Source organism: Dermacentor andersoni, chromosome 1 (assembly GCF_023375885.2).
Source record: "Dermacentor andersoni chromosome 1, qqDerAnde1_hic_scaffold, whole genome shotgun sequence".
In the NCBI taxonomy this organism is placed as follows: Eukaryota; Metazoa; Arthropoda; class Arachnida; order Ixodida; family Ixodidae; genus Dermacentor; species Dermacentor andersoni.
The window spans coordinates 345206250-345224422 of NC_092814.1; the positions used below are offsets into that span (position 1 = coordinate 345206250).

At 46.7% G+C, this 18173-nt stretch overlaps 1 protein-coding gene across 1 annotated transcript; it reads right to left on the reverse strand.

The window, feature by feature from the left end:
• Positions 1–2770: 2770 nt before the first annotated feature.
• On the reverse strand, positions 2771–16218 carry LOC140219464 (sodium/iodide cotransporter-like). The gene is made up of 3 exons (XM_072289263.1): positions 16134–16218; positions 3527–3801; positions 2771–2797 (listed from the first exon to the last, which is right to left on the reverse strand). Exons 1-3 carry the CDS (start codon positions 16216–16218, stop codon positions 2771–2773), a joined length of 387 nt encoding a protein of 128 aa, XP_072145364.1.
• Between the last annotated feature and the right edge of the window lie 1955 nt (positions 16219–18173).

Below are 18173 nucleotides of genomic sequence, written 5' to 3' on the forward strand. Positions count from 1 at the left end.
TTTGGTTTATAAACCGTTTCGCGAAATGCGAAGGTTGTGGGTTCGCTCCCCACCTGGCCAAGTTGTTTTTTCATCCACTGTCATTTCAATTTATTTATCGTTTCTTTATTTCATTTATTAAGCACAAGTAATTTGCCCTATATTGTCCTTGGTGTCAGTGTTGGCTTCTTATGATATGACTAATAAAAAAAAATCGGGTCCCTCGGTTAATCCACTTGTTTCTCGTTTATGCCCCGTCTCCAGTCTCTCCTCTTCCTTCCCTTAGCCAGCTTTTCTGTTCCGCCTCTCTGTGCATTGAGAATGTCTTCTAGCCTAAATGATATGCTTATTAGAAGCTGAGAATCATTTGTAATACGTGCGATACAAATGTAATTACATGGTTCTGCAATCAAAGACACCGTCCTCCTCGCCGCCCCCCGAAATTCTTTTGCCTTTAGAAATAGTTGGAAAAATAGCGTTTCAGTGGTACTTTAAGATATCTTCTGGCAATTTTAGGTATCTGTAGAGTTCGCGTCTTGATGGGAGTGTGGCTAGGCAGACTTCCGACCCCGTGGACCTCATTTGAATAACAACGGAAGATCTAAAAGTATGCATGCTCAGCTCTCTTTAAAGAAGTGCTTAAAGAAACTAGGAAGTTATGAAAACTAATGCAAAACTTCCCCCTACGATCTACTGCCTCACCCGAGAGCAGCTTCAGCACGAAGCACAACTTCGTCTGTTAGATATAGTTGTTCGTTAGAGACAAGGTTGCAAGCAGCACATTTCTTGCTGCATAATATTGTAACAATGGTGATTTGTTAATGTTTAAGTCGCTTGTAGGAAAGAGCAGGAAAGTCCGCGGGAGCACCTGCCGTGGTTGCTCAGTGGCTATGAAGTTGGACTGCTAAGCACGAGGTAGCGGGATCGAATCCCGGCCATGACGACCGCATCTCTATGGCGGCGAAATGCGAAAACACCCGTGTACTTAAATTTAGGGGCACGTTAAAGAGCCCCAGGTGGTCCCAATTTCCGGAGTCCCCCACTACGGCGTGCCTCATAATGCCATCACGGTTTCGGCATGTAAAATCCCATAATTTAGATCCACGGGAGTGTAGGTGAACACCTGCTCGAAAGCGCGAGCCAAGCGACGCACAGCCTGCCGTCGTTGCCGCGTGAGCTTGTTACAACCGTCCAAAACACATGTTCTCTGACAGCCCAGATGTAGACAGTGAAAATTTGAACATATATTTACACCTTCGGAGAGCTGGAAGTTGTAGCATTCTTTTTATAATTCATTATTGCGTGGCCCGCACCGCAGCTGAACTTTTCATTCGAAGAATAAATTTCTGTAGCCTCGACGGAGACTAAATGCTTTCGCCCACGCTAAAAGCAATTGTGCCCCATACAAATCGTCATTTCTCGTACTGATGTGGAAGCTTACGTTGAAATATCGTTCAGCTTGTTGACCTTTTCTACCCACTACATTATATCATGCCAAGTCGCTTTTGAGAACTCATACATACGCGGGAGAGCCATAATTTACCCGTCTACGCACAGCTGCCACAAAGAGATCACAGCACTAATTTTGCTTTCTCGAGAAGCGCACTAGCTTTCTTCCACTGTGTCTGTCTGAAGGACACAGCAGAAAATTCCACGGCGAGTCCAGTCAAGGTGTGCGGTATTATAGCCGATATTCACAAAAAAAAGCTATTAAGATAGAATTGTTTGTTAGAGCCGACAACAAGCCAATCATTAAGTCGGACATAATAGCCAAGGCGGCTGGTAAATTGCAAGCAGCACTTACGAAGAAAAAGCTTGGCGAGTTGGGCACCTCGGCATGTATTCATGAAAACGTGCTTACGTCAGAACTTTTCGTAAGGACAGGTCGCAGGCAATTGTGACGTCACTTATGTTGGCGAAGGTGACAAGCGAATGGCAAACGTCATTTATGAACCGAAAGCTTTATGAATGCTTGGTTATGCTTCTTGCGAGCATAATATGAACATAGCGTATATAGAGACGTAAACTACTCAGGAAGTTTAGAGACATGAAATAAACCACGAAAGAATATAATTTTTAATCTTGGGTTGAAGTGGAGGAATATTCTAAACTACATGGCATACCGCAGTAAAATTAACTGCAGCCGAGCTTTCCCGCAAGGAGATGTTTGATTGACATAGTCCAACAATTATATGAGGTTTCCAGCAATGAACGAGGGCAACAGGGAAACCACTGAACAGAAAGTGAACACTGGGCTCTCTTCTGGAGCATGTGTGGGAGACGTCCTTGTCCTAAAAATTTTACCTTGCCCTGTTCAAGTTCCCTTTCGCTCTGCCGTTCCTTCCCACACATAGAGAGCAGGTCATACGCGTTTGTTCTACATAAAACATTTTCAATAACTTAGAGACTGTTGCTGGCGTTCCTTTTTATCTAGTTTTTAGCGACCACGACAGCTGCTCTTTTTTTCCGCTTAGCGATGGGAGGGTGGTACACTGTACGCTTGCGGCAGCTTAGTGTATCGGCGCATGTTGGGAGGGGGGGGGGGGGGATGTAGTTTCATTACTTAATAGTCAATCTCGTATTGCGGATTCACCATAATAAAAGGGAAATGACGCGTATTGATGTCTTTAGACGTACTTAAAGATGGAAAAGAACCAGCCGTCAGTAGACTATTTCGCTATTAGCTGACAATTTCCCAGTTTAATAAGTCCAGATTGTCCACATGGATAATTTTTGGGATTCCAATTACCAGCCTAGATCATGATCTTCCAAATATGGCTATAAAAATCCGTCACTTTGTGTTGTGCAGCCAGACAACCTGCCAGAGAGGAAATACAACTTAAATGCGTCTAGCGTAATTAGCGAGAAGAGTAAAGGGAGCGGAGGGACACAATATTTCTTAGTAACAACTACACAAATAAACAGACAATGAAGCCAGAAAGAGCATAGGGTAAGGTAATTATTATGTTTAATTGAAATATAGAAATAATCAGGTAAAAGGAAATGCAAGTGGATGAAAAAATAACTTGTGGCAGGTGGGGACCGAACCCACATCATCCGCATTACACGTGCAGAGCGTTAGCCACGCCTTCATTGCCTGTTACTTTGTATGGTCCAGAGTAATGGTGAGCCAAATAATGAAAAAAAAACTCTATTCACCTCGCCTCCCTCCATGGACAGAATAAACCCGTAAACCCATTTCAGTTTTTTTTTTTTTCTTTAGATGAAACATCTACTCCCGAACTTTTTTTCACCTGTTCAGTGTTCGCTTTTGTGCCATTATAGTGAAAAGTAACGTTAGAACGGCGCGCTTGCATTTACGCCTAGACACGCGAGTACAGTGCAACTATTGAAGAATGCTGCACAAGTTCACCAGTCTCTCGGCTCGCGTGGGCTTTCCGGTCAGTTAGGAGAAAACACGATTCCGTTCTGCGTGTCCAAACCAGCCTTCAATGTATGAGAACTGGCTTAGCTGTATCGTAGACCTACAAACTTGCACAGTCCCGCAGATTTAAAAAAAAATTAAATTTGGCCGTTGTTTCGTCACCTCGAATATGGAAGTGACCTTGAGCTCGTACAGCACAGGCAGGTATAAGTATGTGACGATGAGTCCTACTGGAACGAAGACGGGTATGGCCCAGAGCGTATGGAAGCCATGACGGTAATAGTGAGCGACGAATGCAATGATGCCCGCTGCCGTGATGCTTGATGCCAGCATGGACAAGGCCAGAGGAAGCACGCGTATGCTTCGGTTTCCCAGGAAGGCCTCATCTCTGCTCTTCGGAGCGCCTCGTTTGCGCAGAGACATGTACAGTCCAGTTCCTGCAAGAACATTGTGGATGAGTGACTATTTGAAACGCAAGGTTGGCCGCGAGATGAAGCGCGCACACGTACGCATGCACCTTTTAGAAAGGAACTTTTGCATGAAAGAATTATAATGCGAATGGTCACAGCCTGTCCACGTGTCTTGTTTCAGAATTCACACTGAATTCACACTTTTTACTTTCGCTTGATGGCACATTCCTCAGAAAGAAGTGTCAACCATTTTTTTTCTCATTACGCGAGCCATGCAGTAAACGACTAATCATTTTCGCCGACTGTTTTGTTTCACTACCAATTTCTGTAGCAAGCGCGTTGAATAAGAAATATTCGCAATAGGATGCACAAGTGAGCTAGTTGGTAATGCATTATTAGAAAACTCAGAGGGCAAAAATGACACTGGGCGTAGAGCGCGGGTGGTGTGTGTTGCTTTTTTACATCCAGTGTCTTTCTTGCTCTCTAAGTTTTCTAATAAAGAACTAGTGGGTATGCTGGAAAAAAAATTGCCTTCAAACAGTGACCCTTCGCCGGCTAGTTGCTTTAAATAAACTGCCCGTTGTGCTGTGCGAGATGTACTGAAGGCACGTTGAACGTATCTTTAAAACATGGATGACCTAGCACGCGAAACGAATCCACTACGTCGCATCAGGCTGTTCTCTTTATGTCAGAAACCAAGGAGGAAGGCGCGACAGCAATCCTTAGCCTCGAAGCGGCCTCCATGTGCCACTTCAGAAAAACTGCGCTTCGGGTTCGTTGTGTTATTCATGTTTTCCACTCGCTAGGTTTCCCAGCTTGCACCATATTTTGATGAGTTGGCAAGATAGGCATGCTTTTACAACCATGATGTTCAGTACAGGCCGCAAAAAAACAGGATAGTGGCAAGGTCAGAAAGACTTTGCTGGTGTTTTCCCCGTCGTACACGCCCATGGTGTTTGTTTTCCGCGAAACACTGTTGAAGCAAAAGATTGGCCAGCCATAAAATTGTGTTTACACGTCATGTGTACTTCCCTTGTCTATACTGCTCAGGACAGAAGTTCACCCAATATGGAGTTAGAATTTCGACTAAAAGTTCTGCAACTGACTGATTCGTCAAACTACAACGTGGCAATATTGTATCGGCTCCAGTGCACAAAAAGCAGTGAATCAGGAACGCCCTGTGCCTTATGGGTGGCCTGCACAGAACACTTCGCGCTGGAAGCATCAGAACATGGAATAAAGCGAAGAAAGCAGCTTTCGGTACGAGGTATTCTACGTACCCGACGTCGCCTATACCACCGACTATCGGCAGATAGGAGAGCACTCTATGTTCTACCAAACTACAAGTGGGTGTCCACGCTCGCATCACTGGACACGCGCAGTAGAGCTAAACAAATCGCTAACGTGGCACTAACGAGAAGCATAATGCTAAAAGGGCCCTGAACCACTTTTTACCGAAGTGAAGAAAGGCATTTGATGTCAAAATAGTCTATTTAAGAAATACTTTTCCGCCGAAAGTACTTCAATGCGTTCAGCAGAATCGGAGTTATTGGCAATCAAACACGGCCTCCGCTGTGCTCCCCTTCCTTCTTCAGTGCCTACGGCGGGGTGGGGCGTGCCCACGACGCTCTGCATTTTAAACGTCACCGGGGCGCAATGTTCAAATTTCATTTTGGAAGTTAATGTAGACTCCACGACTTCCAGCTTTGGTACCTACGACGCGCTAAACGTAAGCCAAACGTGGCTGTCCACAGCGAGACGCAGTGTGATTAGCCATTGGACTTGTGGCAGCACCCCGCGGCGGCCGAGGTATCTACGCCTACGTAGCAGACCGCAGCTACCAATAGCAGCCACGTATGGGACTCCGCTTTATTACGAAATAAAGCGTCCAGAAGAAACTCAGGAGCACGCTTCTGTCGAAAAGAGGACGTTTGAGAGAAAGGCGACTTCACGCTCCGCTTCCGAGATCTACGCACCGCGTACGGTCGCAGAACTTGGCTGAGATGTCCACAGAAGCGTATGCTACCCTAAATTATGTTATGTCACCAAGCCCGAGGTGTGGTTCAGGGCCCCTTTAAGCTGTATTAGTCCATTAAGCGTGTGCCACAACTAAGCGGCACCCTTACCATAAGAGAAGGCATGGTAAGCCCAAAAAGGTGAACATACTAAAGACGGGCAACGACGCGAGTTTGACATTCCCGCACAAGACCGTCGTGTCGTCATCGATTTTTGACAGTGCCGCCTTGCTATTGGTGAATTCTTAGCGGGTAAAATTGTAAGCAGCGTTCTATGGGTACGGAAGACCAAACTTAGAAAGTTTCGAAAAGTTATCGTGCCGAAATGACCAAATCGCGAGAAGACACCCTGAAATGCCTAAAATCGCACTGACGCAAAGGCGATTAGCGCACTTGCTCGCCCGTGAACTTCAAAATTCGCAATATCCTCCGGACATGACACCAAAAACCGAGGAGTGGAGGCGATGGGAAGAAAGCTGAAATTTTGATAGCTGCCCCTGAGCGGATGTTTTTACGGCGTTTTATACGTGCTTTGTTAACCAGGATTTACGTTTAGACGGAGCAGAAGAGCAGCAGAAAACTTGGCACTGCGAATTCTGGCTCGCAAACATTGTTTTTAACGTCGCGCCGATTTCGCAGTTGCTAATTTTGCCTGGTTCAGGAACTTGTCCGAATAAGTTTACTCGAAGCAATTGCCCCACGTGTGTCCTTTCATCATCAAAATTCTTTCAACGGAAAGTTCCGAGATGGACTAGCAAAACTTTTCCGCCAACGCTAGTTTTTGTAAAAGTTGATTTCACATTCGTAAAATCGTAAATGAAGCCCAAATTCGTGAACATCACGAAAAATTTCGGAGAGTTGGCAAGCATACGCTTAGGTGCCACCACGGAATTAAATAAATGGAGTTAGTTTCGCCTCAATTTTCTCCAGTTATAACCAAGCGTTATTTCCGTTCAATAATGCGAATAGATCGTTTAAATAAGAATTTCAAGGAAAACTTTGTGAGCCCTTTACGCGCCGCTATGACTTGAGCAAGATTTCTTGAATAAACGTCATGACACTGTCGAAACAGGCGCCTGTCACTATTAGTTTGGTATATTGCCTCATTTTTGTCAAAGAACAATATCAGCAGTGAGGCTGAGCGAATGAAGCAATCACAATGCACTCGAGCCTCTTTAGGACGCTACAGAAAGCGCTGACCCTGCCACATTTTAGTTGGAGGGCATATTCTGACAGCTCCTATTTGCAATGTGTGGTACAATGCGGCCCTATAACTGTCGTCTGCATTTTCTCTTCTGTTTGGTAGCAAACAGCGATCTTAGCTGAAGCTCGAAAGGACTTCTGCCCACTTTTGATTCTATTCAATTGTACGAAATAAAAAGTGGGCAACTGAAAATAAACTGATTGAAAAAATAACACAGACTGACGCGAACTTCCTTAGGTTATTCAGCAATTGTCAACACTTCGGTGTGTGCCTAAATTTCCTACATCTAAAACGAGAAGTATGCGGAATGAGTGAGTGGAAAATCTGGCCGCTCCCTTATTTATCACGACCAACACTTTCCTCACTTCTTGCAGGTTGCTGCAGGTTGCTGCAGGTTGCTACCATGACCGACGTTCCGACAGCGTCTAGCGAGTTGTGTGGAGGTCGCCAAACTCATGGGTTGTGAACCGATGTTGCAAGTACATTTTTTTTTTCGAAAAACTTCGCTCAGTAGTAATGTCATAATGGTATTTGTGTGTATCTTTGTAAACATTTCTATGTTTATTTCATGTTAAATGTCCAGATATTTTTCACTGTCTTGGTGGGTCATGGAATGGCTTCGTTTGTAAGTACCGGGTTACGGTTAATCAAACGATGAGACAGAGCGTCACAGAAACTGCGCAGCTGCGAGGCAACATATTTCTGAGTCAGACCATTGAAACACAGACTGCGGCGAATGGATGTCAAACACTGCGCCTAGACTCATTATTTTTGGAATGTTATTAGCTTTAAATGCGATGGCGAGAACACGGTCGGTGATAAGAGCTGAACCTAATCGACAAACTTAACAAACGCGCCCGACTGTTCCCAGGATGGAGCATGAGTCGGGCGTGAGTCAGTTTACAGGGAATCTGTTCAAAGGCAGTGTATTTCAGAAATTAATTGATAAGGTGTTGTAAGACTAGTATAGAAAAAAGCGTAACATAAGACTGTTTTTCAGATTGATCCCATGACTCCTTATTCATCCTCAAAGCGCAGGCCTTTAATTACATCACTGCCTTTAAATCCGGAACTAAGAACCATACTGAGGCGCAGGTGTTAAAATTTATAACCCGTCACCTAAATGTTTCATGATAGAAAAATTGACACTTATAGCTTCACTTAAAACATTCCAGCTGGAAATAACGTTTCAATACCTTGAGCTTCTTACGGAAACGAACGAAGATGTTGCTTACGTGGGTACACACATCCATGTGAAAGCATATTGTTGCCCCTGAGCGTGTGCTGATATAGACGGCCATACACTAGTTTGGACAGAACAATTAAGGAATCTAACATGGACTCGGATGAAGGCGGTAATAAAAATGCAGATCTTTCAGAAGTAGGAGGGGACTCACGAGAAGTCCCTGAGAATGGGCTCGCATGCCTTCAACCATTGATATTTTTTTTTCGGCATATCTTTTGGAAACTGTTGATTGAATGAGGTTCTTGCCTCGGTGATCAGCGAAATGAGTCCACTTTGTACCATTACCAGGTATCATGAGAGAATACACAGCATGCAAAAGCTTTGTTGAGCTTTGCGAAGTTTATAAACACAGTCAACCTGTGTTAACTAATCAATCTTACGCTAAACTCCTGGGTACTATTTCCGCTTTAATCATGGGTAGTTCGCTTCGATCCAAATTACGGTTTTGTGCCCGGTCCGTCTTTTCACAGTGCGACTGCACCTTTTTAACGCATCTAGAACACTCAAAGGGAAGGCTTGCAACTGTTTCACTGCATCCATAAATGCCACAGGCACTGTTGCGATTGGAGTAGGCCTTTAAAATAGCTAGCTCAGTTTAGAGCTCTAAATTGAGCTAGCTATTTCAAAGGCCTACTCCAATCGCAACAGTGCCTGTGGCATTTATGGATGCAGTGAAACAGTTGCAAGCCTTCCCTTTGAGTGTTCTCCTTTTAACCAAGAAAATCTAGCACTCGTCTTCACATAGCACCAACTGGGAAGTCGTCCGCTAGTCGAAACGCGAATTTTTTTACGCTGTCCCAGCACAGAAATCGCGAGTGGCTATAAAGGCAGTGCGGTGTTACATAAAGAATACCGCATTGTGCGACTAATTGTAACATAGCGCACTGTGGGATGTAGTATGTCTGTGCATGCGATGCTGGCCATGTATTTTTCCCTTCTCCAACACAAAGCAGTGTTGCGGCTCACTGTGTGCGGCGATGGAGGAAACCGATGCCAAGTGCCTGAGACACGACGTGTCTAATCGTCATGCTCGTCAAAATGCAAAAACTCCTCCGTCGGGTGCGTGCATGTGTAGGGGGTGCGTAGGATCAGTACCAGTTCCGTCTCGTTCGGAAAGACGTCTCCGATGCATAAGACAGGCAGCCGAGACCGTGAACTGGTTGGTGTACTTCCCTCCAGACGCGACTAGTGAATTCGTGGTAAGCGCTGAAATATTTTTAATTTTCAAAATTTTTTTCCACACTACTTTTAAGTGATGTTGAATTCCGCTGAAAATATATCGTGCATCTAGCCGCGTTCATGGCCCCTTGCGTACGGGAGACTCCGAAACCACGATGTTAGAGCCATTCAGAAATACTACGCCATATCCCGCTGCGATCATCAAAACCCGTATACCGCGGATAATTCAAGCATGTTTTCAGGCATTTGAGAAATACTAAATGGACTTAATTTGACTCTACCGACATGCCTCGCGCTGACTTTCTAATGAGAGCGCCCCTCCCCCTACCAAAAAAAAAATAATTGCAGCGCTAAAGGAAGAGAAAAAGTGGTGAGAAGGTTTGCAGTAGCGCACAAATAATAAGAAATAAATTACGTGCACCAGTGCAAATCCTACTCTCCGTTGACCTCCGTCCAAGCCCTCTACGTCAGCGAGTGGTTTTTCTCCGAATTCCTTTGGGTGGATTGGCCAGTGTGCTGACCCGACGTTACCTGCGTTCCCAACCTCTACGCCAGTGAGCGGTTATCCTCCGTATTCCTCTCTCTGCTGCCAAGGCACTCTACCAGGCAGCAAGAGAGCATGCGGTTGCCCGGATGGTGTTGCGTATAAGAAGGCCAGCGAGACGTCACAGGCAGATCTTCTCTGCGCATGCGTGCAGGAGCACGCAAGCTTTACGTTTTTGTACTTCTTGTCTTGGATCGCATCGCTCATTCATCGTGATGTATTAAACTTCTGTTATTGTTTTACGTCATATCGTCTTCCCTGCTGAACCCTCTCCGATGTTCATTCTTGTTCGAGCTCCAAGCAGACGCTGTTGAACGTCGCCGAAACCCCGACCCCGTAACATCTGGAGGTAGCAGCTCGTAACAATTCGTGGCAGCCGTAACAACAACTGGTAAGGAGTGGAGGAGTGTGGATCTACGAGTCTCGTCTACCAAGTCGCAACTGAATGCAGTGTTTGCGATGGCCTACGCCTGATTCTTGCCTCCAAGGTGGTGAGTGCGGGACTTTCTCTGCTGAGCTTTGCCAGGTTTTGTTGAAGGGTTAGAACAGAACGAGTAATTCGAGCTATTGTTGTCACCTCGTTAGGTTGCAGCAAGGTCGTGTACAATAGAGAGAACTAAAGACAGCCATGAATTTAAAGTGATTGCGTAAACTGGAGTTGGTGGAGTTGGCTAAGGACTTGCAACCGAATGGCACTGACACGCTCCGAAAACCACAGTTGATTGAGGCTATTCTTGCTTTACAGGCTGAGGATGATGAATTCACGGAATTCCTGGAGATCATTAGACAGAGGGAGACTGCAAAAATTCAGGAAGAGGAACGTAAAAACCAGAAAGAGCGGGAACGAGAAGAATGAGAAAGAAAAGAACAGAAAGAGCGTGAGGAAAGGCAACACGCTCTTGAACTGAAGCGACGAGAGCTTGAAATCGAACGCCCTCGAGCAGCAGGTAAGAGGAGCGAAGGAAACAGTGCAGGACAGCGCGTATCGTTAACGATGACAGAGCTATTGGGGTCATTTAAACTGGCAGAGGACATTGGTTTGTTCTTGGTGAACTTCGAGCGGACGTGCGAGAAGCAAGGGTTCTCCCACGAATCATGACCACAGCGTTTTCTCACACTGTTACCGGGCGAGGAAACGGACGTAATCGCTAGCCTTAACGAGAGAGGAAGATGAGGATTATGATAAGGTAAAATCTAGTTTCCTGATGAAGTATAGGCTGTCAGCGGAAGCGTACCGGCGGAAGTTCCGCGAAAGGGAAAAGGCTAGGAAGGAGTCCTCTACGGAGAGTGCATGTAAGCTTATGTCAGACATGGAGGAGTGGCTCAAGGAATAAAAAGCCTATGGTGATCACGCACGCGATGGTTATTCAGTGCTTAGCACTTGAACCATTTTATAACCGGTTACCTGAGAACGTGAGGTACTGGGCTCAAGATAGGCCAGAAGTTAGCACGATAGCGAGAGCCGCTGAGCTAGCCGACGAATTTGTGACGTGTAGGGCTCGCGAAGTAGGCGACGGTGGGCAAGCATATCCCAATTTCAGACTCGGGAGGGCGAAGCCCAGGCCGAAAAAAAGAAAGCACGAACCTATCATCGGAGGTACCTCAAAATGGAATACTTCATGGTCGGAAGGGAGCCTGAAGTTAAGAAATCGGAAGCGAGAAAACCCTTTCTTTGCTGCAAGTATCACAAACCAGGGCACATTGCTGCGCAATCTAACACGGCAAAGGTAGTGTTTTTATCAGTAGGTTGCAATGACAAGAACATGAAGCTGCTTGAACCATACATGCGCGACCTTGCGATAAACGGCAAACCATGGCGCGTACTACACGGCTCAGCGGTTACCATGAACGTGGTTCACAGCTCTTATGTGGAACCTGAGATGTTCTCAGGTGAATGCACCTGTATTAAGCAAGCTGCAGAAGCTCACAGTGCATGTCTTGCGGCCGCAAAGGTATCTAACAAAGGCCGTTTTGGCACAGTAGTGACGGAATCTGCTATATCGTCTATGATTTCTCATCAGTACCCTTACCTGTTCTCAAATAGGTCTGATAAGATTCTGCGCGAGAAGGGGCTAGTGTTCGGGGGGAAGGGGGGGGGGGGGCTAGCGTGATGGCACAAACGAGATCGAAAGCTCATGAGTTAACTGCAAAAGCAGTCGGGGAAAGGGCACTAACTGAGGCGGATGCTTGTCCGGAACCTCAGAAAGCGGAGATCAAGAATGCCGCCGCATTGGAACCACAGGAGTTTGGATACACACCGCAGAGGTACTTGCAGCAGCCTAGTTAGTGGAAGATCAGTCACCAGATTTGTTTGTAGTGCCTACGTCGGTAGGCCTACAGCGGCAGAGATAGACAGTTCAGCCTTGATGTCCAAGCAAAACAAGGACCCCAGCCTGTGGAAGATCCGAAGCAACCTAAAAAAAGGTGTAGCAAGGAAAAACGTTAATGTTTATGAGAGAGGCGGCCTACTGCACCGTAAGTATGTAGGTCGCAGGGGTGTAACATTTGACCAGTTGGTCGTGGCCCAGGATTATCGACAAGATATCTTGCGCTTGTAGCATGGAAGCCCTTGGGCTGGTCATTTAGGTGTCAAGAAAACTATGCATCGAATATTGCAGTATTATTGGCCAGCTTGTTTCCGCAACGCAAAGTAATTTGTAAGAACTTGCGACACAGGTCCGCGTGTGGGAAGCTCGGTGAAAAGGCAAGAGCGCCGGTGAAGCTAGTGCCGATCATCACTGAGCCCTTTCGCCGGCTCGTAGTCGGCACAGTAGGTCCACTTCCAGTAACAACCTCGGGATACCCGCATATTTTGACAGTGATTTGCCCCGATACTATGATCCTGGGAGCGGTGCCACTTAAAGAATTTAGTTCAGTGGAAATAAGTAATGCGCTCCTTTCGATATTCGCGTGAGTTCTATTTGCCGCTGAAGTGCAATTGGACCAAGGCATCGTGTTTACTAGTGCCCTAACCACTACCTTTCTGGAACGATGTGGGGTAAGGCTCATTCAAAGCTCAGTGTACCATCCTCAGTCCAATTCCGCAGAGAAGCGACACTCTATTATGAAGCGCGCGTCAAGGGCTTTATGCTTCGAAAGTAAGACAGAATGGGAGCGGTGCTTTCTTTCTACAACGTTTGAGTTGAGGACTGCGCCGCATGAAGCAACCGGTTCTTCGCTAGTAGAGCTCGTATACGACCGCTCGCTGCGATCGCCGCTGCGCAAGCTCCGCAATTCATGGGAAGGACAAGGGGGAAGACCCAGTTATGGTCGAGTACGTACTTAAGAGGAAGCTTTAGCTCGGGCCCAACTCCGACGCGGCCTATTCAAATACATGTAAAACGCAAAAACGTTTTTATGAGATAACCCTTGGACCGATTTTGATGAAATTTGTTGCATTTGAAAGAAAAAGTTAAAGTCTAGTGACTGTTGGAAGCGGAATTTCGATTTAGGGCTTGAATTTTCTTAAAACGATTTTCAAATATTTGACCGTTTGAAAAATATAGAAGCACGGAGTTTACAAATTCATAGCTCTACATCAAGAACTGATATCGCGGTTCTGTAAACGGCATCCGTTAGATCATTCAAAGCGGACAAATTCAATATGTCATTTTACATCTTACGTGAATTTGTTACGTTGGTTACAACGGTGTTGCAAAAGTTGTATTTCTCTATGAGTAAATTTTTTTTATATTCATGTGTAACATATCAATTTTGTCCACTTTAGATGTACTATTAGATGAAATTCACACAATCGTATTATCATTTTTAGTTGTTTAGTTACGGAGTTGTGAACTTGATAGTTTCGTTTTCTGAAAATTTTTGATTTTTGCCAATTTTTAATAAAAAATTGACAACCTAACGCGAAAATTCGAAACCAACAGTCACTAGATTTTCAGTTTGTCTTTTAAATGCAACAAACCTCGTCAAATTTGGTGCAGTGGTTGCCGAGAAAAACGAATTCTCCTTTTACATGTATTTAGATAGGAGCACCCGAGCTAAAGCTTCCTCTTAAGCTACTAGAACGCTTAAGGAAAGCGCAGAAGTTATCAAAACAGACCATGTCTAAAGCCCGGCATAGGCCCAAGGTGTGTTGCCAGTGGACAGCCAGGACCCATTGATTTGAAGTCGGCACTAAAGTAATGATTCTGCGACCATCGCAGAAAAACAAGCTCGAGGTGCAATGGGAGGGTCCCACAAACGGGGTTCAGAAACTGTCTCACACGAACTACGTTATAAGCCTGCCTGGAAAGTGGAAGATACAGCAGCTTTATCACTGTAATCTGCTCAAACCTTACAGGGAACGGGAAGCAGTTGTATGCATGATGGTAAACTTTTCCGAAGAGATTTCAGTAAAGATTCCGGGGCTCGCGTTAGTCACTAAGGGGAGGCGCTTGAGAACAACTAAGTATGGAAGTAGTCTTTACAGCGTACTAAGGACATCGGTTTCAAGCTCACTTCCTCGGAGTCAGTATGTTTAAAGGCTTATCGAGTGTCACCACGCCAGCGTGAGAAAAATGTTGACTCTAGGTGTAATCGAGTGTTGCGAAAGCGGTTACACCTCAGCTTTAATCTTAGTTTAAGTGCAGGGTGAGTATCCATGTTCTTGCGTAGATTACCGCAGGCTAAACGCTATCACAAACGATCAGATTTATCTTACACCAAACATCGAATAGCGCATCGAGAAAGTCGCGCCCGATTCATTTCCACCCTGGACGTACACTCTTAGACAAAAGTACACCCTTTGGTGTGTATATTTGCACACAACAATAATCTTCATCACCATTGATTTCGTTTCCTTTCTTGAAAACGCCACGCCCACTGCTTTCCTGTCGGGAAGGCTATGTCATGCTGATAACGCGCATGCGGTTCGCGACTTGGAAGTACCTAGCTCGCAGCGTTAAAGAAAGGAAATGCGGACAAGACAGATGACGATTATCGTTGTGTGGCAAGATACGACCCAAAGGGGTGTAATTTTTCATAAGAGTGTTTTTATATCTCCTTTGGGAACATACCACCCTAAGGTCCTAAACTTCGGTTTGAAAAATGCACCGTAGTGTTTCTCAAGACCTGCGGACAAAGTGTTGCGAGGACAGGAAGAGTTTGCCTTGCCTTACTTAGATGATGTCGCGATATATTCTGCATCTTGGTTGGAGCATATGCAACATCTTAGGGCGGTGTTGGCCCGCTTGCGTGAATCAGGTCAAAGAACCAAATGCCAAATGGCGCAAGCGGAGGTGTTCTATATGGGTCATGTAATCAGACAGGGCCGCCGCCGTTCCTCTGAGCTAAAAGTAGCTGCGTTACATTTCCCGCAGCCGCGCACAATGACCGACACCCGATCTTTCTTAGGGGTCGCCGGGTACTATCAGCGGCACATCCGTAGGTTTTCTGCACTAGCTAGCGCTCAAAACTGATCTTTTTCGAAAAACTGAGCCACAGAGTGTCGTCAGGGACGGAAAAAAAGAATCCTCTTTCAACGCCTTCAAGAGCGAGCTGACGAGTCAGCCTTTTCTAAGATTGCCGGACTACAAGAGAGGATTCATGCTTCAATGACATGCGAGAGAGCAAGGCATGAGCAGCGTACTATATGCCAAAAGGGAGAGAGCGAGGACGAACACCCCGTCCTCTACCAAAGCCGGAAACTAAATCGAGAACACGCGGACAGCGCTACTGAGAAGGAATGCTTATGTCTCGCATGGGCTGTTCGAAAATTGGCCTGCTATCTTGCGGGCTCTAGATTCGTCATCGAAACGAGTCATTTCCTTCTGAAATGGTTGGAGATAAGACCTTCCAATATTGGCCGTCTCCTGCTCTGCAGTCTCGCTTTACAGCAATATTCTATTGAGATAGGCTATAAAAAGGGAACTCTCAATGGCAATGCTGATGGCTTGAGTTCAAGCTCCTGGATCGATAATCAGCCTCGAACGCTACCCAAAGCCCGTTTTTTTTTTCCTGGCGTAGAACTGGAAAAGTGTTATTTCGGTTCACGCAGTTGGGTTGAGCCATGTCTTGCGAAGCGTATAACAAGTTTATGTAACGAGGAACTGTTACAGACCCTTCTGAGGCATCTAGGCTCGGACCCAGACGTTGAGCGACGTGCGAAAACGCCCGCAGTGTTTCGTGATCCAGAGAGCTGTGCGACAGCCGACGACGACTACAAGCACCGACCTGCGTCATCCCTCTGGCCAGCGTGTGTAGTCCCCTGCCCATCAGGATCTCCTTCGGCGGCGGGGCAGTAGCCAATCGAAGACATCTTTTGGGTAACCTTTCTCTTTTTTATGCGATAGCAATTATATGGATACTCCAGGCGCATTTTGCCGTCGCCGTAGGCGTAGGCGTCGCTGTGATGTTCCGTATACTGTTCAAGGGCGACAACACCGTCGCCACGCACCGTATCTTGCATGTGCCAGTGAAAGCGCACGAGGGGAGCCGGCGATCGCGGCTCAATCTCGCTCGTGCAAGGGAGAGAAGCGGGGAGGAAGCGCGCCTTCTTCGCTTGCGCGCTAGGCACCGGGTGGAAGGGAGGGAGGAGGGGGGGAGCGTTGTACTCTGGCAGCGACTGCGTATTGCACAGCCGCGCGTGTTCGCGCGGGCCGTATATTGAAAGCAATCTGCGTTGGGGGCAGAGTCTAGGCGCGCCGACGGCTCATACATTTGTGCATGCTGTGTTCTCGGCGCTCAGTTTTCGTTGAAGCGATATACGGCACGAAAGTCACTTCTCTCGCTGCTGGTGCCGCGCTTCCTTACGCCAGCGCTTTGACAGCGAGTGTCCGCGGTCATCGTGTGTGATGTATTCACGTTTGCCTGTGGGCGCTGACACCATAATTGCTAATTTAGTCAATAAGCAAATATTTACTAGTTTATACGGATGATAAAATGTTGGCGCTGAGTTTAGTGCCGCAAGAAGACGGCACCCCGCACTCCCCCTTTTCCTCTGTCTCTTGAATTGGATTGGCGCGTCTCGCTAGGTGCTTGCGCTCGGATTTCCGAGCACAGGTTGGTGGGCACCTGGTTTTTGGACTGGGCTTTCAAGAGATCGCTCGTTACTCACGCTAAAGTAAAGGCTGCGAGATGAAGTGAGCGTCGGATATCGTAGAAGTTATTTGCCGCGCGCTTACCCTGTAAGCACGTAGGAATGCCGGAAAGCACTCATACAAGCAACGGTTAAGAAAACTAGCTTTATTTTCTTTTACTTTGTTATGCACCTTCATACTGGGTCGCGCCGAGTGATGGCTGTTCTAACCAGCGCAGGATAGAGCCTCCCTACTAAGGAAGTTACTTCGCCAACCTGGACCACCTCAGCCGTCCGAGCGTCCACCTGTCCAGGCGGCAAGTGATTTGGCACACATGCTGCATTGGGCAAAAGCGTAGACGTGTAGCTATTGAAGGAGATGACCGGCGACTTGCGTCCTCTTTTGGAGCACGCCATCGGCGACTGGTGGAACTCTGCCCGTGTGGTATAGTGCGGGACAAGCTACTGGCGCAACCTACACTCGCTGTGGACCCTGAAAGATAGTGCAAATTGACGAGTGCTTTCTGCGCGGCAAGCGGAAGTGCAATCGAGTCCGCCTAATAACGGGCGACAACGTTCCGCCGAGCCGCCAAAATTACGGTGATGTTGCAGATCGTGGACCACGGCTCTTCGGCATGGTCTGCGCGATGACACGGAAGCTGCAACATATCTGTCGACAGATGAGACGCCGCAACGCTAGGCCCCATTATTGCAGCCAATATTCAACCGGGGACAATTATTCACACTGACGAATTGGCGGCATAGAACTGTACGCCAAATTTAGTGGATGCTACGGAGCGAGCCTCAATATGCATTGGGACGCAATAAACCACAGCCTGAACTTGGTGGACCTCATCACGGGCGATCACACGCAAGAAATAGAAAGTTGGCAAAAAGTGAAGCGTCACCTCGTCAGCGGCGGGCACGGGGGAACTGCACCGCTGCTGGAGTCACACCTGACATGGCTGTGGTGGCAGCCACGTGCGCTGGAAAGCCTCTTTCCCGCGGTTTTTAGGACAGCCATCGTGCTATCTTCGCCGTAGAACCTACTTTGTTCCACATCCGCGGCTCAATAGAGCTCAAGCATTAACGCTCCGTCTACTACAAACTAATACATATCCCAATCTGTCGCTCTTACACAAAATCTATCCGGATACTTACAACAATGCTACCTGCCCCGACTGTGGAGAAATAGC

Bases quoted from the DNA above. Each gene is read 5' to 3' on its own strand.
- LOC140219464 (XM_072289263.1), bottom strand. From the start codon at position 16,218: ATGTCTTCGATTGGCTACTGCCCCGCCGCCGAAGGAGATCCTGATGGG. The intron at 3,802-16,133 runs GTCGGTGCTTGT...ATGTTCTTGCAG, and splicing joins TGGCCAGAGGGATGACGCAG to GAACTGGACTGTACATGTCT. The intron at 2,798-3,526 runs GTGACGAAACAA...CCTCTCTGGCAG, and splicing joins AGGTCACTTCCATATTCGAG to GTTGTCTGGCTGCACAACAC.